The sequence below is a fragment of the Hippichthys cyanospilos genome, chromosome 10 (genome assembly GCF_059441005.1).
Source record: "Hippichthys cyanospilos isolate Australia breed blue-spotted pipefish chromosome 10, RoL_Hcya_1.0, whole genome shotgun sequence".
NCBI classification, from domain to species: domain Eukaryota; kingdom Metazoa; phylum Chordata; class Actinopteri; order Syngnathiformes; family Syngnathidae; genus Hippichthys; species Hippichthys cyanospilos.
This window is the reverse complement of record NC_142378.1, coordinates 19,512,501-19,535,238: the sequence shown is the minus strand read 5'-3', so window position 1 is coordinate 19,535,238 and position 22,738 is coordinate 19,512,501. Positions and strand designations below refer to the sequence as shown.

At 39.5% G+C, this 22,738-nt stretch overlaps 1 protein-coding gene across 6 annotated transcripts in view; it reads right to left on the bottom strand.

The window, feature by feature from the left end:
- Positions 1-20,097, bottom strand: part of eps15 (epidermal growth factor receptor pathway substrate 15) — a 45,071-nt gene extending 24,974 nt beyond the window's left edge. Inside the window, exons 1-12 of one of the 6 annotated variants that reach the window (XM_088425078.1) lie at positions 19,962-20,097; positions 15,473-15,514; positions 13,082-13,171; positions 11,538-11,585; positions 11,322-11,417; positions 11,147-11,209; positions 9,114-9,239; positions 8,759-8,818; positions 8,394-8,624; positions 6,727-6,872; positions 4,221-4,377; positions 1,238-1,320 (exon numbers count right to left, since the gene is read on the bottom strand). In XM_088425078.1, coding sequence (XP_088281204.1) covers positions 1,238-1,320; positions 4,221-4,377; positions 6,727-6,872; positions 8,394-8,624; positions 8,759-8,818; positions 9,114-9,239; positions 11,147-11,209; positions 11,322-11,417; positions 11,538-11,585; positions 13,082-13,171; positions 15,473-15,514; positions 19,962-19,988 — 1,169 coding nt within the window. In that variant the 5' untranslated portion in view covers positions 19,989-20,097. The remainder of the gene's footprint in view (positions 1-1,237; positions 1,321-4,220; positions 4,378-6,726; positions 6,873-8,393; positions 8,625-8,758; positions 8,819-9,113; positions 9,240-11,146; positions 11,210-11,321; positions 11,418-11,537; positions 11,586-13,081; positions 13,172-15,472; positions 15,515-19,961) is intronic. The other 5 variants (XM_088425076.1, XM_088425073.1, XM_088425075.1 and 2 more) reach the window with 5 other exon arrangements.
- Between the last annotated feature and the right edge of the window lie 2,641 nt (positions 20,098-22,738).

The window sequence follows — 22,738 nt, the reverse complement described above, 5'->3', positions numbered from 1 at the left end:
CACACACACACACACACACACACACACACACACACACACACACACACACAGTGGGCCCCTGGTTTACGAACTCCCTGTTTTACGTATTTTTCATCTTACGACGCGGACCGCGGCGTTTTTTTGTCCCCCTCTTACGCACATGCCGGTCAGTGTGTCCGCACTATTTTTTTCGCTTTGCTGCATCAACAAAAATAACTTTTCTTGCATGTCACGGCAACGCCAATATGCTATTGGTCTTATAAGGTCACACTCACGATCTCAGTCACGGAGATGCCGATATGCTATTGGTCAATTAAGGTCACAGTCACGGTCTCAGTGATGGAAATGCGGATATGCTATTGGCCGGCGTCACGTCAATCACAGAAATGCCAATATGCTATTGGCCGAACGCCTTCATCTAGCTTGATGGCACGAGCTGGTCGGTGTGTTGTGAAGACTTTGCAAACTTTATCTGTTAGACATGGCTTCTAAAATTGCAAGTGGCGGTAAAGGAAGAAGTAAGAGGATGATGACAATAGAAACGAAGCAGGAGATGAAAAAATACGAAGGAGGCGCACGCATAGTTAACCTTGCTAGTGAGTATGGCCGTAAACGCTCGGCAATATGTACAATTTTCAATAACAAGGAAGCTATGATAGCAAGCAAGTCTTCTAAGGGCAAGACTTTCCTTGTCAGGGAACGGACCTCAGTCGACAACAAAATGGAGAGGCTTCTTCTATTATGGATTAAAGAGAAGGAAATCGCCGGTGATATGTTCTCGTTTAAGAAAAAAATAAAATAAATTCTGCGGGTTGGTCTCTGCTCCACTCCGCCTCCACCCAGCTCAAGTCACGTTACCCCAAAGGTAAATGTCATTTTTCCTTTGTATATTTATGTTATTAAATTTGACTGTACAGTAGATTGTTACTAATTTTTAATATGTGTATGAAGTCGTGATGTTTTTACCTAAGGTTTTTGCACGCGTTGCACGCATTCACTAATTAACATAGGTTTGGATTGCCTGTCATACAAGAAATTCGAGTGACGAGTGTAGCCGCTGAACGGATTAAGTTCGTAACACAGGGGGCCACTGTGTGTGTATATATATATATATATATATATATTAATGGCGGCCCATGACTTCTCGAATAAATAGCCCTCGTGTGCACACGTATGCATTCCTTAAAAATAAGCCGTTTAGCATCCACACAAAAACATATCCTGCATGACTTTTTTACTCTGATCAAACGAATCTTACCTTTGTAATTCCACAATTTCGTTACTAAGTGAGTCCAGCTCCTTGATGGCAGAGAAGTCAGCTGCCAGGTTGGCCATATTGTTCTGAAGCAAAGGTAGTACAGAGATGAGTTAAATTGAGGCAAGGGGCCAACAGATATGATATGATATCTATCTATACAGACACACACACACACACACACACACACACACTACTGTTACACACCAATGAGCAAGTCATATAACTACATACATAAACGAACAACAGCTATACTGATGATCTCACTGAAGAAAGGCTGCACAAGACAATAACATGAATGTATGCAGTGGTTCTCTAATTTGCGTCTAACTAGATGTGGGGCTTTTAAAAAAAATATATATCAAGAGAAACCTCTACAACTTGATCTAAATTTATATTGAATTTCCGGAACAAGCATGTAAAACACAAAATAAAAGGACAAAGTGAGGTGTGTGAAACAGGAAGGACATGGACAGGGCAAACTCACTCAGGGGGGAAGTTCCTTCCGCATGAAAAGGTGGAGAGTAAAAATGTGAATTGCAGAAAGGAAGAGAGGGATTTAAACAATGACTGCTGCAATGAGAGCAAAGGAATAACACGCCAAAAAATAAGTACAAGCGAAGCAGGAGAAATACTGAAAAATGTCCGGCTTTGGCAAAAGCACCCGAATGGAAACATACAGCCACTCAGTTCTGACTCTCAAACGTTTTGATCTTGTTATGGTTCTGTGGTGGGTAGAGTTGGCCACAAAGAAACTGGAATTGAGTGGAACTGCGACCGGTTTTCCAGGAATCGTTCAGATTTTACAATGTCGGGGATACATTTTGATTCCTAGTTAGCTGCGTGGAAAGAGCACAAACAAAGGTAGAGAGTGCAGAGAGCATAAGGTTCCTCTTTCCGCCGAATCTGTGACATTAGCAATGACATAAAATTGCGCGGAGGCCTTCCTCCGTATTTCCTCAGCTGCGGTGCCCACCCGGACCCGCTGTGGCAGCGGTCAGCCTTCGCTGGGTTGGTGCTCTTATGCAGACGAACACGGGGGCTTGCCTCAGCTAGCGACTAGCACAACTGCTGCCGATTCTCGACCCGAAGTGAGAATGGGCTAAGTACGTCTAGTTAATAGTATGAACAGCATATGTATACTGCACATAGTACAGTACATATTTTACATTCACTGTTGTATATACAGTGGACTGCTTAGATGAGGTACATTTTCTTGCTTGTCCTTCAAATGCAGCTTTGTGTTTTTTTTCTTCAAGAAAAAGATTCCTAGTTTAACCCATGCATTGAAGATTTTTATTTTTTTTTAATGTTATACTTTTTTAAAGAATTTGACTTGAGAATGGTTTGGAACCATAATAGAATGGAAGAACTGGAATCATCCAAATTCAAATGATACCTAACCATCATGGTGGGGGTTTTATACCTGTGCAAACCACAAAAGCAACTTTACAACTGTAAAAACAATTAATACATTTTCTGGACAAAAATGGATGAGAAGGCATTTCATTTCTTGTCAATAAAATACGGAGGGAAATAGTCAATATTAGAGGGAAAATAAATTAATCAATCCCTAAATCAATGACCAAATTAATCAATAATCTTTTATAATTGATTTACAATTTTCAGACATAAAATTGTTAAAATCCTTACATTTTCAGCCTCTCAACTGGAAATACTCAGGTTTTTTTAGTCTTGTATGAAAACACACTATTATTGAGTTGAATTAAAAAATAAAATTCTACTTATAATTCTGCTTGTATAATGATAACATGAAGCACAACACAATGTGTTGGGTGCTTTATAAGTGTGTCATATATAGTCTATTCATACAGTTTCTTTCCTGAAAATGCAAATGATACTAATTTGTCCAATGACATACATATATAAGCATTGCCATTCAATAACGGACTGCTCTGAGTGCAAATGATTTCTCTAATGGTGAACAATACATTAACTATTGCTGGAAAAAATGTCCACGCAGCTCTCATCTTGAGAAGACACCACTGATTTTCAACCAAATGCAACCACTGGGGAACAAGCTTGCTTGACACCAAATAATTTACACTTTTTAAACTTCTATTTGAAGTTACCTCATTTGGACAAGTCACCATTGTTGATCTGTTTGTTGCTCTCGCAATGCCGTTCACTAAAGCGCAACAGCCATAGCAGACTTTGACCAGTGTATGAGGATCATTTAGCCTACCCTGAGTTTTTTCACTTTGTAAACTTTTAATATCCATTCAGTCACAGTGCAGAGGGAGAGCACAGACCCCAATGCAGGCTTGCTCTGTGTGCATGCATGCATGAGTGTGTATGACTTCTTGCCCCTCTGCCTGCTACATGCCCCTCCAAAAATACAAAACAGAACATCCTGTAATGTAAAATTAAGATATTAGTGCTCTACTTGACAAGTTATTTCGAGTTTTGGATTATTTGATCACTTTAAAGTTTCGAAAAAGAAAAAAAAAAAAAAATCTTCTATATAAGCAACATGACTGTGTACCATGTACCATTACCACTCAACATTTTGTCTCAATTCCCAATCAGCTAAAAACCACATTATCAGATAAGGACATTGGTAGTATAATTTACTTTAAATGTAAATCTAATGTGTATTTTAATCAGGTGCATTTTCTAATTTGGAATCTATGACAGCATTACAGCCACAGATTTGCATATTTGTAAATTAAAAAAAACAACAACATTTTAATCATTTTTAGTTGTGTGTGTGTGTGTGTTGCGGGGGAGTGGACATATTCCCCGTTTCCCTCCCTTTTTTTTGTAGAAAACCAGCTAAATGTTTATCAAAGTTTTAGGAATATTTTTGAAGGGTTTTATTTTTTTACCCCCAATACAAGCAAATGGCCATCAACAACTGCATTTTTGTTATTTGTGGGCTGACTCAGTCTCGATTGTCCATAGAAGGGGTCAACCGGATACAATAATTTGAATGGAAACCAAAGAATTGGGAAAAAAAACTCACCTGTTTAATGTTGAGTCTGTCAGAGGGGGGAATCATATCTGGAGAAAGGCTCTGTGGAGGGTCCAGACCTCTCGTCAACTTCTGATTGATCAGATGGAGCGCCAAGGCAAACTGCTCTCGGGTCAGTTTTCCCATGTCACCAATGTCACAAAGCTCCCTGAAAAGATGATGGCACGAAGGTTACGCAACTGACTAATGATCAACGCCTCAGGGTGTGGCAGTTCACAGTGGGGTTTGTCCATTATGATAGGCACCAACAGGAAGAGGCAAATGCAGCAGTACAGAAGCCATTAGAGAAAATCTATTTACATTGTATTTTTTTCAAATTGAAACATAACAGTGTCACTTTTTCATCCAAAGGCATTTGGTGTGGCATTCAAAAGATTTGACTTTTACGCTTAAAAAGGGTGAGGCAAAATGATTCCGTTCTTTAACTCTTTCAGTGCCAAGCATTATCTGAAAAGCAACGCCTAGATTGCCAGCCAATTTCAAGTAATCTTCTTTCCAGAGGTGGCCAGCTTACATTTTTTTGCGGTCTGAGTTGTCAGTTGTAAGTGCCCCGCACCCCTTCTGTCAGCGTCGATCCGCCATTTTTTTCATGCTGACGATTGTAATCTTTGGCCAACAACCGGTCCGTCACCAACTTTCGTCATCAACCCCCACCTTCGCCGTTCACTTTCATCGTGAGCCCCCAAAAAACATTTGTAACTTACACTCAAAATCTGTAATTCTACGGCACATAAAATATGCAGCAGTAATAAAAGTAAACCAAAAAAACAAAATTAAACTGATGGCCTTGACCTTAAGCTGCAATAAGACATCAAGTCGGCTATACTGTATTGCACGTGAGTCTATACAGTTGTGACAAAACTACATATGGCATTAATGTCCACTGGGAGGAACTATCATGCTTTTCATGATATTCAAACTGGTTGTCCATCAACAGTCCTTCCCTTCTATAAAGCATGAGGATGGCAAAATAACTTATATACATATTCATATATGTCAATATTAAGAGGGGCGCTGGCCACAAGTGTCATCCATCCATTCATTAAAAAAAAATACAGTTGACGAGAAATCGTGTTGCTATTAAACAACAAGTATTTTACATGGTGAAAATTCTCATCAATGGCAAGGAAAGCATTAATGTAGGCCTCCCGATTTTTTATTTGATCGTGATTACTGTCAATATATACTGCATTAATATACCTGTTTATCTAGAGTTAACTAAAGTTAACTCTGGGGTTAACTTTAAGTTAACTCATTCAGTGCCATTGACGACAATAAAAATAAAAAAAAGAGTTTAACTGGGCGGGCAGTGTATATAATTGTAATGTGTAAATAATTTGTAACTCATAGGTCTAATAAGTTTTCGATGTACACAGATTGCCTTTCTCTCAAATATTGTTCTCAAATCTCTCTCAATCTCTCACTTTGCAAAGAAAATTCATCCAGCTCACAGGCGTTTAGGGTTGGGTACCGGAATTCAGGTATTGAGTGGTAATGGGCCTATCAGGTCACTTGTGCCGCAGCCGTTAGGATTTGAACATTTTGGTCCGACATTTTGAGACCGAGTTCACTGCGCGGAGCAAGCCGCTCAAAAGAAACAAAGGCGCACGCTGTGGAATAATCGACAGACACAAAGTACACCCAATAAGAAACGTGTGCTATGCACCAGAGAGAACTATGCTCCGAGGTTGTGCTAATGATGGGGAGTTTCTTTCAAAGTCCCGGATCAGAGAACCTGTCAGAACCGGAATTAAACAGAAGATCCTGAATGGGAACTGGAATTGTCCAAATTCAAACGATACTTGCAGGTGCACCCTGCAGGTGTGTCAAATGAAATTGCAGATTCGATAGCATGATTATTGCATAGCTGTGCATTAAGGATCGACTTGGATTCTCTACATCTGTTATAGAGTAGTGTTGTTTGTATGCAGTAGAGTTCATTTACTGCCACCTGTAGTATGGGAGAATACCATCTGACTGCGTGGGAAAGCCGCAAAGAGCATAAAGTGCTGCAAACCGTGTGCCTGCGCGTCAAGTATAAAAGCAAACTAGACTTTTGCTGCAGGCTTGTTTTCGCTGTAGTGAATTTCAGTGCAGGAAAAAACATTTCGTATCATGTAGCAGGGATTTTTCAATGCATGAATTTATTTCAATGCATGAATTTTTTTCCACACTGTGTGGGGTATTTTTCTACATGCAGGTTTTGTTGTAGAGGGGTTTTACTGTAAATTAAAGGAGGGACTTTGCACCATGTGAGATTTTTAACATGATCTTTGAATAATGTACATTTCCAGGAGATCAAATTTGTAGGCTAACATTGCAGGCATCCCAACTTCCTTTGAGAGCAAAGGTTTGCCAAACTTTGGTCCACATTAACACTTAGAAAGTTCTGGATAAACAGAATTCTTTAGAATGGTTGCAACTACAGTAAACAATTCATTTGAATTAGTAAACTTGACAACAGGTGAAGATGCAACTTCAAAAGTAACTCTCTTACCAGATGCGAGCAAGCATGGCAGAAGGCAGCCCAGTTGTGAGAAAGATATCCCTGGCTTCTGCTCCAGACACCAGTCCATCCATGTCTCCATCTGTCTTGCTGAAGAGTTCGTCATATTTGGCTTTGTCCGCTGGCGACACCACCCACTGAGCACATGCCAAAAAGCGCATTTAGGAAAACTGCAACTCAAACAATACATGTCACACTCAAACTATTCAAATGTTCTGTATATGCAAAATGTACCTTAGTGACAATATGTAAGCTATAGAGCAGTGGTCCCCAACCTTTTCATCACCACGGACCGGTCAACGCCTTTTAGATTTATATTGATTTATATTGCGGACCATCCTTCTCACTATGTATGTAACATCAACAGCGGCCAGAGGCGGCGCCAAAAAAACAAAGCTCAAACACAAACGTATGAACTGGAATTATGCTACATGCCCACCGAACGCGAAAATTTGCTTCGCTACGCTCATTCGCGGGGCTTTCTGTCGCTGTTGTCCACTTTTTTGTCGCGCGAGGAGAGGGGAGGGGAGTGGAGTGAGCTTGCTGTGCACTTTACGGTAGATCCAGAAAGAAGGACATTGCTGAGAACTTTCACTTTTCTGGGATGTGACAGAGCCAATATTTTCACTGACAGCACATTTCTTCTTCTTTTTTTAACACTGCGTGTCCCTCTCTTTGCGGCAATACTTGCCTGCCAAAAAATAAACGTTTCAATGTCGCAATCAAGTGGCCGAGTCCGTGCTAAATATTGTGCTGACAATGCTGCGCTATCGTTAGCTTAGCACAGTAACTAAGGTTCAACAGCTGTTAAGTGAAGCAAACACACCAGATATCCCAAGTTCTCGCTTCCGCCTTTCTACAAGCCAGGTGAGTGCTCTTGCTTGGCCCTGTTTTGTATTGAAAGCTCAGCTGGCTGTGTTGGGTCGCTCCCGGTGACCGCAAAGCGGCCGCCATGATTCATTCCTGCCCCCTGCGTGAGCCGTTGAATGTTCCTGAAGTTGATTGGCTGTCGTGACACAAAAATTTTTAACTTCGCACCAAAGACGAAATTTCGCTTCTCCTGACCGCACGCGGCCATTCACGCCGCTCCTTTTGCGTCCATCGCGTCACGCGAACTCCATTGACTACAATACAAAACTCTCCGCTTTTTCGCCTCGTTCGCGTTCGGTGTGCACGTAGCATTAAACTTAATCATCTCCAAAACATTATTTCGGGTGCAGCCCACGCGGCCCGGAACCAGTTGATCCACGGACCGGTAGGAAACCACTGCTATAAACCATTTTCATTAAAAATGAATAAATCATTATACATTAAAAACAATGCAAATAAATGTGTTTTTAACAACCAAGAGTATGTTTTAAATATAATCGTAGGTCTAGTTCTCATTAAATTATATTACATGGGGCGTGGCACTCCTCCGAAGGTTGCCATGCAGGACAGGCGGAGTAGTGTGTTTTTCTGCATTTACCGTAATCCCTTAAAAGTGCCCTCAGGAGCATGCGAAAAATTACACATAATCCCTTTAACATCCCCACGGGTCTTTGTTTTGTTTGTTTGTTTTTTGTAAATAAACACTGCACATCCAGTTTAAAATTATTTTAAAGTGCTTGAAACAAAATTAAGTTGTAATGACCAGGACGGACTGGTAGCGTACTCACAGGGACGGCTGCTTGCGTCGGGGCAGGAGCTGGGGCTGGTTTTGGGGGAGGGGGCAGGGTCTTAGAGCTGGCATTCAAGGCGCGACTGTCTTTGACGGAGGGGGGTGAGGGTAACAAGGGCATCACAGGAGCTACCAATGATTTTTTTCTCTTGGAGGGTGGAACCAGGGGAGGCGGGAGAGTCATGGGGACAGTTTCTCCTTCCAAGGCTCGGTACACCAGATACATAGCCTGGCAGAACAGCAATATTACTAGCACGATGTCTATCAAAATGCAGTATTATTTTTAATAGTTTTTGAAACAGCTCTTTTATTAGATGTCTGACTAGAGCCACAATAGTGTTCAGTAATAGTCTGACTTCTTACCACAGAGAATTCATCTTTGTCCAACATGCCATCTCTGTCAATGTCACTGAGCTCCCACACCTTCGACACAAAAGAATGATACTTTCAGAATTGTATATCTTTCAAAATTGTTCATGATGTACTTTTTTTTTGCACATATGTACTAATTAGTTCCCTAAAAAGCATCAAGTCTCACAAAACAACAATCATAAGAGCACATCCTCATTACTTGCTGCAGTGTGTTGGTTCATATGCTGACGTTTAAACTCATCAAAAACCTAAATTAAAAAAAAATTGCTCTATTTTCAAAAGTACATTTCATAAGTGGAGTTACTACAACAATACATGAAAAAACATTTTGGCAAGCAGCCCATACCCGGCCCAAAATATCGACTGGCAGTTTGGAGTTGAGAAGCACAGGCTTGACTTTGTCTCCTGTAAGCATCCCCCGGACTGGGCCGAGGCTGTCAAAGATGGAATCAAACTTCAACTTCTCTTCAGGCTATGAGAACAATAAAATGGAGGGGAAAAAAAGAAGACATACTAATTTCATATTATGCATATTATTAAGGATGTCCGGATCACACTTTTTTTTTTTGCACCAAGCCTGAGTGTGGTTTATAGTATCTGCCAATAGAGTCCCGGTCCAATACCTCAACAATACTTTAAAAAAAAAAAAAAGAAAGAAAAAAAAAAAGGATGACAAGGAAAATGGACTGATGGATGTTTCATTGTACTAAAATGTTGTTGTTTTGTTTTTTGCATAAAATCAGCAATTATAAGAAATTAAGCAATGTCATTTAGAATAGATGAATGTTAATATTAAGCCCAAACATACAGTGTAAACATGCAGGACACTTTATAAAGTGTGTCATGTCATGCATTTTGCAATACATTCAAGAATTAACATAGAATTAACATAGACGGGGCGATTTGTATACATATACTAAGATATACTATTGTTATTATAATAATAATAGTAATAATTCTTATTATATATTATTATTATAGTTTATTGGCGTGTCTAGGCTAAATGACTGCCACATAGCTAGTTGGTGAGTAGTGTGAGTGTTAGTGATGCAACAATCACTAATGAATGGAGTTTTTTAAAACAGCTCTTCACTGAGAATGGTGGGACTCATAAGGAGCCATTTATTCCACCAACCCCATTCACTTCTGAAAGGCACGTCTACTTAGGCTATTAGCACCATACAGTTCTATGAGTGTCTTTAGTTCTGGCGCAAGCGCAAAAAAAGGTAAAAAAAGGAGATAAAAGATAGAACAGAGGAGCCGCCGGAGAGCTTGCGACTAATGCCACGTTCAGATGGAGCGCGAAGAGTGGATGGTTTTGTATTGTTGTCAATGGAGTTTGCGCCATGGGCGTGATGACGCGTCGAGCGACACGATGAACGCGATGGAGCGACGCGCAGCACGTAATTACGCGTGACGCGAGAAGTTAAAAAATTTGAACTTTTGTCACGTGTCGCGTCAGCCAATCAGCTTTGGGAACGTTCAACGGCTCACACAGGAGGCAGGAATGAATCATGGCGGCTGCTTTGCGGTCACCGGAGCTACACAACACAGCCACCTGAGCTTTGAATACAAAGGAGGAGCCAAGCAAGAGCACTCGCCTGGCTTGTAGAAAGGTGGAAGGGAGAACTTGGGACAACTGATAAGTGCAGTGGTTGCTTCCTTTTTTAACAGCTGTTGAATCGTAGTTACTGTGCTAAGCTAACGATAGTGCAGCACTGACAGCAATGTATTTAACACGGCATCGGCAAATTGGTTGTGACATTGAAACTTTTTTTTTTTGGCAGGCGAGTATTGCCGTAAAGCAAGGGACACGCAGTGTAAAAGACATGTGTAGTTTAGAAGACTAAAGGTGCTGTTGGGAGAAAATATTGGCTCTGCCAAATCCCGGAAAAGTGAAAGTTCTCAGCAATGCTCTCCTTTCTGGATCCACTGTGAAGTGCACAGCAAGCTCCCTCCCCTCCCCTCCCCTCACGTGACACTGTTGCGTGAAAAGTGAACTTCATCTTGACCTTGCGACAAAACGCCTCGCTAAGTGCGTAAACGACGCGCTCCATCTGAACGCGGCATAAGACGTGAGTGGCTATACAGACTAGAGTGACAGCTTTTGCCAAAGCATTTGAGATGAAGTGTATATATGTGTGAGCCAAATTGTGTGAAGTATTTTGCACATTAATATTTAATTGTCTTTAAAGAAAAAAGAAAGTTCTTTAATGTTTATTTTTTTCCATATCAAAATGAAGCAATGTTTGCCACAATTCCCCATAAAATATAGTGAACAGTGGCTAATGTACTTACTAGTAACAATATTTTAGAAGACAATATTTACCTCATTCAGCGCAACGTAACAAAACATAACATAACATAAAAAAGCATTACCTTGACGACCCAAAGCAGATCAGTAGTTAAGCCCCCTGCTAACAGCGGGCTGCTTGTGTCCTGCTGGGAAAAGAAAAATGAAATTAGCTTCATTCTTCCAAATATGACTTAAAATTGAAAAGGTGTTGGACTATAGAAACGTTATTTTGTGACTGTTGCAAAAGAGCTCACTTACAAATTTGGGGGGAGGAACAGCCACATTAAGGCTCTTGAGTGCCACCTCCAGGCCATTCTGAGCACAAGCCACCAACCGTAGTGCAATGAAAAATTGCTGTGGAGGTTTAGTCAAAATAAAATCAATCACGTTAATTTAAAAAAATAAATAAATAAAATTAAAAAATATATACACACACACACACACACACACAAACACACCACTGAGCTTTCATACCTGTTTGTTGAGAGAACCTTTCCGTTCGGAGTCTGACAGATCCCAAATCTGTGAAGGACACGTATCATCTGTCACAGTGGCCAAATAGTCTTGTGGCCAAATGTATGTAATATATGTGGCAAAAGTAATTTCCCTCTTGCTGATTTCTGCGTGAGTGTTTTTTTTTCATATTCATCACTTACAAAGGTTTCATTTCATTAAAACAATTTTTACTGTATATCACACTGAGCTAACCCAATAATTTATAAAATGTAGTTCCTAAATGAAGATTTTATTTAACAAAGAAGTAAAATAACACAAACCTATCTTAGCCAATGTGAAAAACTAATTACATACCCCTTCTTAAATCATAAAACAACCGTCACTCATGAAAGTTTTGGCAAAGCAGAGTCCACTTTCACAGACCACACACAAACCTGATTTCCAACACCTTTGTTGAATCAAAAAATCACTTAAAAAGAATATGTTGGACAAAGTTAAGTACTGTGATTATCAGAGTAAAAGTCGAGTATTTTTTTCCTCATTTTCAACCCCCATATGGGGGGGGCATAACTCAAAACATACAAACTGTTTCTACATACCTGTGTCTGAATAACAATTTGAATGTGAAATAAATAATATCACGTCATTTAAAAGGCTTAAAATGATTATATATTAGACGATTATATTTAGACGTGTGCTTGAACAAGCCGGCATGGATGAAGGTAGTTGGGGGGAAGAAACAGTGAAGGGCAATCTCACAACAGTCATCACTTGGGTAAAGACAGCTTGGATTAGTATCCCGAGTAAAATTAATAGCAAATTACAGTGGGCCCCCTTGTTACGAGATTAATCCGTTCTGCGTTTGGGCTCTTAAGGCGAATTCACTGTATGGCGGGCAATCCCAGCTTCATTTCCATATAAATCATTTTCTTACTTCTCTCTTTAATATCACTAGCAATCTTGGGACCCATGGCTAACCCATTCAAGTTTGAATTAAGCAGTAAAATGCACTATAAATATGGTTTTGTAACCACTCACGATTTAACAAAGTTTTACCATTCCGCCATTTTGAAACGAGTGAGGCCGACCAAAAGCAGACCAGCATCTCCGTGAGGAGACGCCAACCAGCATTGTAGTGACACATTGCATGCAGGCATTGACGGCAACAGAAAACAAGTGCGATTACAAGTGCGGCTTATAGTCCAGTGTGGCGTATCCGTGGCAAAAGGTGTGTTTTTGGTCAATTTTTGCTGCTGCGGCTTATATACCAGTGGGGCTTATAGTCTGGAAATTGTAGTTGAAATTTATTTCTGGATAAGGTTACAATTACATTTCCAAACCTGTTCACCAATTATCGCAAATGATTGATCTCAAGTTATTGCTGCCAAAGGTGGCACAACATGTGATTAGTTTCAGCAGGCAATTACATTTTCACAGAGGGTCAGATCTGTTTCTAGGAAATGGGATTGTAGATCAAAACAAAGAAATCAAGAATGAGGAGAGTACTTTTTCCCCGCACTGCAGGTTTAGAGTTGAACATGTTGGTTTCGTGCTTAAATTACCTTGCCTAGAACGATGTCAGCCAGTCCCGAATGCTTCAGGAACAGAGCTGCGTCAGCTGCTGCTACTCTCCCGCTGCCTCTGGGATCTACCTGCAGACATACAAAGTATTTGATATAATTAATCATGGATTAATCATTTGGTGTGTATATATATATATATATATATATATATATATATATATATATATATATATATATATATATATATATATATATATATATATATATATATATATATATATAATCATTTGATATATATGAAATACAGTTTCGAAAAGGTGTTTTTTTTTTCAGCGGGTGGGGCGGGGGGTATACAAACCTAAGTCATTCCCCCTTGAAATTAAAAGGGAGTTGTACCACCTTTGGCAGCAATAACTGCAGCAATAACTGGAATCAAACAATGCTGATCATGGGTGATGAGTCGTTCAAACAGTTGTGGAAGACTTTTGCATCACCCTTCTTTGCAGAATTGTTTTAACTCATACTGGAGGGTTTTTTAGCATGAACTGCCCATTTAACTCCTGGGTGTACGGTAGTGTTTCTCAACTATATTTTGCCACCCCCTCCCCCCCAGAAAAGAGAAAATGTTTTGCCCGGGATCCGGCTGACTTCTTTTTAGCCCACAGGGTCATTAACAAACCGGCATTTTTGTGACAGAAGCTGTGGGGATGGAACATATGGTGATATTAATTTGACAAAATAGGAAGGAGCTAACCCATGTGAAATTTTATTAAGTTAAGTAATTAACAACACCTTAATATCGCACCTCAGGTGTTCTGGAAGGTTGGCTACTATTGGGGTAATAGGATTGAACTTTCTCGTGCTTATTAAGAGTCTCATTGCTGCATTTTGTACTGACTGCAGGTTTTGATGTATGACATGGGAAGTCTAGAAAACTACGTTACAGTAGCCAAAGCGGGACATAACAAACTTTCAGAACAATTGTAAAAATGGGATTACAGTGATTATACATTTGCTATAATAAATAAAAATAACTGATTGCAATGAAGAAATGCTTTGCTGTAATAAATATAACTGCTTGTTTTGCTAAGACAATAGATGCACTGCTTGAAATGAAACAATGTGTGCTATGAGAAGGTTGCTGTCTCAAACTTTGCATTTGGAAGGACGACCAGCCTGCTCAAGCTTGGCCACAGTTAATATCACTGTAGCGACTAATCCAGTGACCAATTTTAGCCGCTCAGGTGGGTGCGGGATGGGAGATGTTTTTTACTCGCAGCAATGAAATGGTGAGTAAATGATGTGCAAATGATGTGCTCGAACCCAGATCTTATGCTTGTGATGTTTCCAGTTATTTATTAGTTATGCATAGCATTGCGCGCTTGAATTGTTTGGCGGTGAGGTGTGGCGTTTTCCTTGCGTTCTTTGCGTTGTTGGTGGTGTTGGCGTTGTTTGCGGTGTTACCGTAAAAACCGTATGATTTCCCCCTCACCCATTTCCGTGCTGCCAACACACCTGTCCTTAAATAAGTTTCCAATTATCTCCTCAACCCTACCCCGCCCACCTATACCGCCACCTAGTGACCACTTATGCAACAACAATTATATAAAGAAACAATGGCTCCCACAGTTACTTTGATTGTCATCAACAAAATATCTTGCTACACTTGTAAGAATCATACACACACACACACACACATAGAAAGACACGTGTACAGGGTTCCGGCCATGTTGTTTTTAGGATGGGAACCTTTTTATAAATTAGGGATCAGGAAGGGGGAAAATACTTTTTCACATCACTAAATCTGATCAGTCATTGACTACCAGTTTCATAGTCTTTCATGACAGTCACAGCTGGCCCAATATGAAGCGTAGGGCATAAAGCTGCATTATTAATTCATAGTCCGACTTCCTGTGCGGGAAGCAATAACTGGAGAGGTTACTGCAATATGATCATAGTAAATGAAGCAACTGGGTGTCTATAACAGTAGTCCTCAACTTGGTTGGAGGTACTGAACCTCACCAGTTTTATATGCGCATTCTCAGAAATGCACTGAAGGGCCAAGCAATGTAACATGATCATCTGCAGCCAGTGATAGCCAAGCGGGACAAGTCCTCACAAATCGACACGATGAATCGGGTGTGTCTTGACCTACACACAGTGGAGGCACCGCCAAACCAGAGACCGACTCAGCAAACCAAGGTTAGGAACCACTGCTCTACAACATGCCAGACAAAATAATGGGTAAAATTGCACATCAATTCCTCAAACAATCTGAGTTTGGGATAATCACTGGAAAGACATTTTATTAGATTGTGCAGGTGTATTCAATGAATTCACAGTTGAGTGTGGAGCATCTGATATTCACAATTCTTTTTTAGTTAGCGTTTGTCATAAAATAGGACTTACACTAACAATGGATGGACTTACCTGTCGATAGTATTTGTCGTAAATTGGATTTCCACTGGAGAGCTGTCAAGGAAGAACAAGACAACAAATATTAAAGACCACATAAAATCTCCCATTACAAAATTCCAAATAACCTGGCTTTAAAACTTCATATAAAATGATCAAATACAGGGTAAAAACAAAAAAGGTTGAATGCCATTTCTTGCTCATGAGAACACATTGTAAACATAGGCTTTCCCATATAACTTTGAATTACATTGAACCAGTTTTAAGCACGTACTCCATGTTGGAGTCTGGGATTTTTTTATTTTATTTTATTTTAATAAACTAAAAGGCCCTGCTAGACCTGTTTTGCAAAGAAAAAAAAACACATGTTGTCAATGCATATAGCTAGGCTATGGGTCTCATTCCTGCCTAAAAATAATAAAAGAAAAGAGCATAAATTCAAGGATACCATGAATGTGATGCTAAGGGAAAATGAGCGGTGTTATATGAATTTGTCTTCAACATGCCTTAGCAAAGGATATGATTTGCTTTTTCTTAGATGTTTTTTTGCCAAACTAATTCAAAGACAATAAATATGTGAACTCATTTTGAAACCCATTCATGACAATTTAGTGGTGTGGTGTGTTGTGTACTTGTTTTTCAGTGGTTTACTTTCTACATTAGACTGACAGTGAAGAGGTTAAAAAAAAGATGTGAGCCACAATACATCTTTGCAATGAGTGAATACTTGTTGAATTATTTTTACACTTGGTTTATACTTACTGAGAATATTCAAAATAATGAACTACAAAATAGATCATGAACTCAACAGCTTAGTAAAGCCATTTTTCCTTTGAGCTCTCGGCCATTATTTGTATATGTGTGATAAGTCTACTGCAGAACTAAACTATAACATGTTTCATTTAAAAAAAAAAAAAAAAAAAAAAACAGCACCTGCTCCTCACTGTTTGAAAGAGTCCAAACAAATAGATGCAACTGATAATCTCGTAATAATAAAACAATGCAAGTGCCTTACCACAGTTTCATTTCAGAATGCTAATGTCTTGTAACAGGCTCCATTTCATTGAAATGAGTGGCAAAGTTCCATAGGTCTCAAACTCCAGACCTTGAGGGCCGCAATTCTGCAAGTTTTTGATGGTGCTCTCTTAAACACATGAGGTCCTGGAATAGCTTGGTGATAAATTTATCATTTAAATCATTTGTTTTTAAGACAGAAGCATTGAAAACATGCAGGATTGCAGCCTTCAAGAATTGGTTTTGAGACCTATTATTTTAGACGTTAAAATGTCAGTAATGACAAGTTCTGTGGAGGAATTATAATGGAGGAATTGTGCCCAACAATTCAAGACAAATACGTTTTTCATTTATGCTGTTTGCAACCACTTTTTTTTTTCATTATCCTTGGAATATTCTTTGTTGCAGACAACCATCTACTTCACATTTCTGCCAATTTATCTGTAATAGAGAAAATAAGAGGAAACGTGAATGTTTACGTAGCAATTTTGTGTACGCTTTAAGCTTCCACTCCCATTCGCAGCCAGTAAAATTTATATTAGGGGCCACTATGGTTTTTGTAAAAAAAAAAAAAAATCTGTATAATGGGTCAAATAAAATTTGGCAATGGCGGTCAGCGCCCCCAAAAATCCTGATTGTGTAAGGTTTGAATAAAATAAATACATTTTCCAATACAATTGCAAACATTAACACCTCCAATCACAAGTATAGGCTTGATTTCGGAGATTACTAAAATATAAGCACAGTATGTGTATTTTTAGATCTGAAAAAAGTGGTATGCTCGATACAGTCTACTATATAATAATGGTAGCGTCTAGTCTTTCACCACCTGTCAGAATATTTTACAAAATACAATATTATTCTATTACATTAAAAATGAAGTCTTTGCATAGGTTTGTTTTGATCCAAACAAAGCATATCAGAGCCTTTATTTGCAATAATGTAAAACGTTAAAAGTTGAGGCTGTAGGCTGTGTCCTCCATTTTGCACTTTACAGCAGACGTAGTTTAACATGACCTACCCCCGCTAAATTAGCTATTTTCCTCTTTTCAGTTAAACTGGCTGTCCACAGATGGGCCGAAGAGGAAGACAGTCAGCACTTCCTTCTTCATATAGCTTATGTGTTGATGTTCACGAAACGCAGTGAGGCACAACATAACAGCTTGCGTAATGAGCAGCTTCACACAACCAGCCAAAATCACTCCAATCCCGCAAAGATCTGCTGGATTTCTTTCGAGCACTTAACATGATAAGAACTGTCAATTAACAGTTGGATAACTGGGTACACACTTATCTCTTGATGGACAAGCCTGTTTTTTCACACAATAGTGTGCCTGGAACTAATTGTGGCTCCAAACACAGTAATCATTGTACTAGTGTGTGCCCACTTGATCTTGACTGAGCCTTCAATATCCACACCTCCAGAATATTTCACAACACAATGTCATAGAGCCAAACAAGTTTGAAAGATAATCTAATTGCAATTTGTACCCCCTCCCCCCCAAATCACAATGGAAATATACTGTATGATGTAATTAGTTTTTTCAAGGTCTTTTTCCTATGTAGTTTTTTTTTTTTTTTTTAAACCATTGAAGAAATAAATTGATCTGTATAAACAATATCACAATATATACTGGATATATTTTTTGTCTTGTACTAAGTAAAATGAACTAAGAATTATTTGAAACCAGTATTTCATTCCAACTTATAGTTGTACATTTAGTAAACACTTTGATGTGGAGTCAAACAAGGCATTAGCATAAGTCAGTAAACGTAAATGATGTTACAATAACAATGTAAACAAATGTGTGGCTTTATCACTTCAACCTTTCACATTACATGAAACAATATTGACACTGGGCAAAAACAAAACACTGGAAACATACTGTAGATCCAAGAAACAAAGCACATCAACCGAAATGGAGCAGAGGTTATTAGCCTTCCCAACTGCCCTTTTTGATATTTGAAAATTGGCTACTACTATGTTGATTCGATTTTGATTAAACCCTAATTCTTAAAATTACACAACTGTTAAGATGCCACAAACAGAAAATTTGATTATTTCCATTTTATGTGATATCTGAGTCTGATGTGTACTTTTGAAAACTGGCCGGATTCTCTTGAATTTGTTTCAGTCACTTGAGCTCCAAAATTTCACCCACAAAGAAGTGAAATGTGTAAGAAACAGACGTCTCTGGGAAAGGCCCAGTCAAGACTGTCCAAATCAGGGATCTCAATGGCCGTGCAGGCATGTTTTATCATCTACTCTCTTGCCAGAAGATGCTAGCCAGTAGACAACGTGGATGTCAGGATCCAAGATCAAGTATACATTATTTAATTTTTATGTTTACATTATTTGTCATGTGTGTGTGTGTGTGTGTGGGGGGGGGGGGGGGGGGGGTGCAGGGCTGGTTTAAAAAAAAAACATAAATCTATTATGCCAATCACTTGAAAAAGATCGAATGCAGGGACGAGTTAGTTTTCATGTTTACATAGCCTCCAATACAACAAGGCAGCATTCTGAACATAGACTAAAAGATTCAAAGTAAGCTTAAAATGTTCAAATGAAAGTTATGACTTTATTGCATTTAGCCTAAGAGCTAAATTCCAGAACGTTAACAACATTATTATTATTATTATTGAACGAATAGTGAAAGCAATTAATCTATAATATATAGAACAATTTTAAAAAATCGTACTGTACTGTACTGTATATGGTTCTGGTCTAAGACAGCAACTCCAGTGGGCAAGCTCTCCGTTTATATGTTGTAAGAGGCAACAGTGTCTCAGATGACAACACCTAGTAGTGACACCTGCAACATGACTTTTTGACATTTCGGCTCTTTGCAGGAAAAGCCCACTCAAATGTCAGAAGGCGCCAAATCGGAGGTGTTCTTTACTCGTCCTAACAATAAATGAAGGTGTGCTGAAGTCCAATTTAAAAGTGGGGCTACATTCGTTTTATCGATGGTCGTTATCCTCCTTGTACAGTCCATAAAAATGTAAGAAGAGACGTTGATTGTCCGGTTAATGGCAGGACATGACAGCCGCTGTACAGCCACACATGTAACGTTAACGGCAAAGCCATTTAACAGAAGCACAACCAAGAAATGTGCAGTGAAAACGAGGTGCTAGTCTGTCACAACGGGTCCGTTCAAACAACGAAAAAGAAAGCTTCTCCAGGTTAACGCAAATGTCATAAAACTGCTCTAAAACGGACCAAAGCACTGCGTTCAAACTCGTTGTTAGCTGGTAGGCTAGCTAGCTAGCTACGCCCTTATGCAGTCCCCAAAGAGATTAGCAACAAACTTTTCCCAGTCATAAGCAAAATACTGTCAAACTCCCTCCGCAGAAACAGCAAAAAATAAAACAAAGAGATGCCGCGATTTAGTTTACTCTAGTACCCCGTGGCTACCGAAAGGTTTTCGAGAGAAGACAGCGGGCACGAAGCGCTAACTGTAGTCACAAGAAGTTAGGACGAGAGTGTTACCTGAGTCAGAGTCAGCGAGGCGGCCATAGTCTTTCTGCTAGTTCCCACTGTTGCCTTCACGCCGCGCTGTTGCCCTCACACGCACACATACAGATACATGCGGGACTGTCTGAAAACCTGGAAGCGCACTTCCACTACGACTGGATTTGATACACGTCGTCTCGAGTACCCCCCACAACAGTGTACACTTTCAAAACGGTAAAGTGCAATTATAAAACGCGTTTTATTTATTAGATACGGGTGCATTGAATCAAACAGATTTCAATAGTTCCACCTTAAAACATATCGATACATATCGATATATCTATTAGACATACAGTATATCTTATAAGAAAACACCACTTATACAGGAGATGACTATCAAGGTCATAACTTCCTACACTTTATATTGCTCGTTTGCTCAAAGCACCTTGTAAAGGCTCACACTCATTCATACACCTACGGGGGGATGCTGCCATGTCCACTGGCAGCAAATTAAGGTGCAGTGTTGCTCAAATACCCTTTATAACAGGCGCGTTACGGAAATCTCAATAGTGTCTAATTGCCTGTCGCAGAATAGGAATGTCACGCCCCCAGCCCGGGCAAGTAACGACCGCATTTGACGCCCCTTGCCTGGAACGGCCAATAGTTGCACCACAAACTCAGAAAGGTGACGCCCCTTTCTGGAACGGCCAGTAGTTACCAACCATTTCGCTCGGTCCCTTATTTAACGTGGGGGTTACGTTGAAAAAATACCACTACCAAAGTGGAATCCGTGAAGTAGCCAGCTTTATTTTTTTTTTTATTATTGTAAAATAATAAAAATTGCAAAATGCAATACTGAATTATAGAATAAAACCAAAACTCAAAACCTGTTTTAAAGCCCAAATTTGTTTAAAACAATCATTTTAATAGAGTAACACAAAGTTGGAAACATTGTCACTCACGTATTTCACAGTCCCAGCTATACCTCTTCATCCTGAATCCGCACATTGTTATGAGTAGTTGTTGAGCTCTTTCTTTTTCTGAGCAAGAAGAATTTTATAAACGGATATGTCCGGACATCGAATTAAAGTGAAGCCTCTTATATCATAACAATACACTTGAAATTTCAATTTATTACAAAAGAAATCTAGGTAAAAGTCATTTCTCCGTTGCTCTCTGTAGGCACACAGACGTGTGCGTTTCCTCTCGGCATGCCTACGAGTGACGTGATTGGCTCCCAGAGACAAAGCTGTCAATCAATGTGCTTACTAGCACGGTTGTACCGTGTGTGCTGAGCTGAGCGCACACGGGCACAGGAGAGACACAGGAGAGACGAAAGCAAGCTTTTGGATCCTCTTGCCTTTTGTAATAAATTGACAAGTGAAAAACCAACACAGTACAGCGTCAATATTTTATTTCTAGCCAACAGTAAAGCCCTTGAACCAATCAGGATTCAGAGCACAATCCACTGTAAAAAAAGTTCTACACTGTAAAAAATCCGTGAAGCAGCGAAGCCGAGAAAGATGAACCGCGATAGAGCGAGGGATCACTGTAATGGAAACAGCAAACCAGGCTCGCCTTTGAGATGTTCTTAAAGAACACTGTGTAAGATTTAGAGTTTTTCATTTAAAAGGTATGAATTATATGATCGTACATTTCAAAAATAATGTTTTAAATATAATCATAGGTCAATTTGTCATTAACTTAGGCGGCCATGTTTGTATCTCTTTTAAGAACGATGGTCATTAAGTGATATTAAATGGTGAAATGACGGCTCTGTCCTGTGTGGTAATGAGCACTTCAATGTAGTTTAAATTTGGATTTATTTTGGGTCACAGTTATGTCTATCTAATTTTAGGTTCCTTGGCAATAAGGCGCATGCAGTTCCAAAATGTTATGTAATGTATTTATAATTGTCACAACACTTGCTATTCATGTTGTTTTGGTCTCCTCAAGGCGGAGTTCTCCTTCCTTCCACGAGGGGGCAGAGTCACCAGCCTCACACAACAACAGTCACTTTCGACCTTCTCATGTACATTCCGGTGGTGCCATTCTGAGAGTATTTGCTTGTAGTTCCTGAGTTGCTTCCTGCCTTGTTGTGTTTTGGTCCAAGTATTGATAATGTAGATACCAAATGTTGGTATTGATAATGATAGATGCCAATGCTATGACATGAGGGCTGATCCAAGTATTAATAGATTTGATAACTTTAGTATGGATATCGTATCAATGCCACAGAGCTAGTATCGATCAATGAGATTAAAAAAAAAAAATCAACAATTGGAATATCTCCACAAAAAATGTGTTTGAACAGAGAAAACTCCAGAGGCTTGTGAAGGTGCCGTGTGGCTCTCCAGCTCAGAGAGCTCCTGGAGGTCTACTACGATGGTCGATGGGGAACCGTGTGCGACGACGGCTGGGACATGGTAGTTGCCCAAGTAGTGTGTTGCCAACTCAACTTCCTGGAAGCCAACTCTGTTGTCATTGGGAAGAACTATGGAGAAGGTATTTCCTGTAGATGTCCACCAGAGGCAGGTATATGGAGCCATTAGTATATGGGATTCTACACTTTTGACCAACATTCTTTCAAACTATTTCCGTGCCAAATTTAATAATGTGCCATATTTTGACGAGCATATTATATTTTCCACGCTTTATTGATAATCAAAAATGACAAACTTTATCAACAGCCTTTAGCCAATACTAATCTCAACCTTGCGCTTTCTGCTGGGGAAATTTGGTACTGCATTCATCCCAGTCATTTCTATGGACGTTTTGACCACAACATTTGCACCCAATGGGCTACACACTCA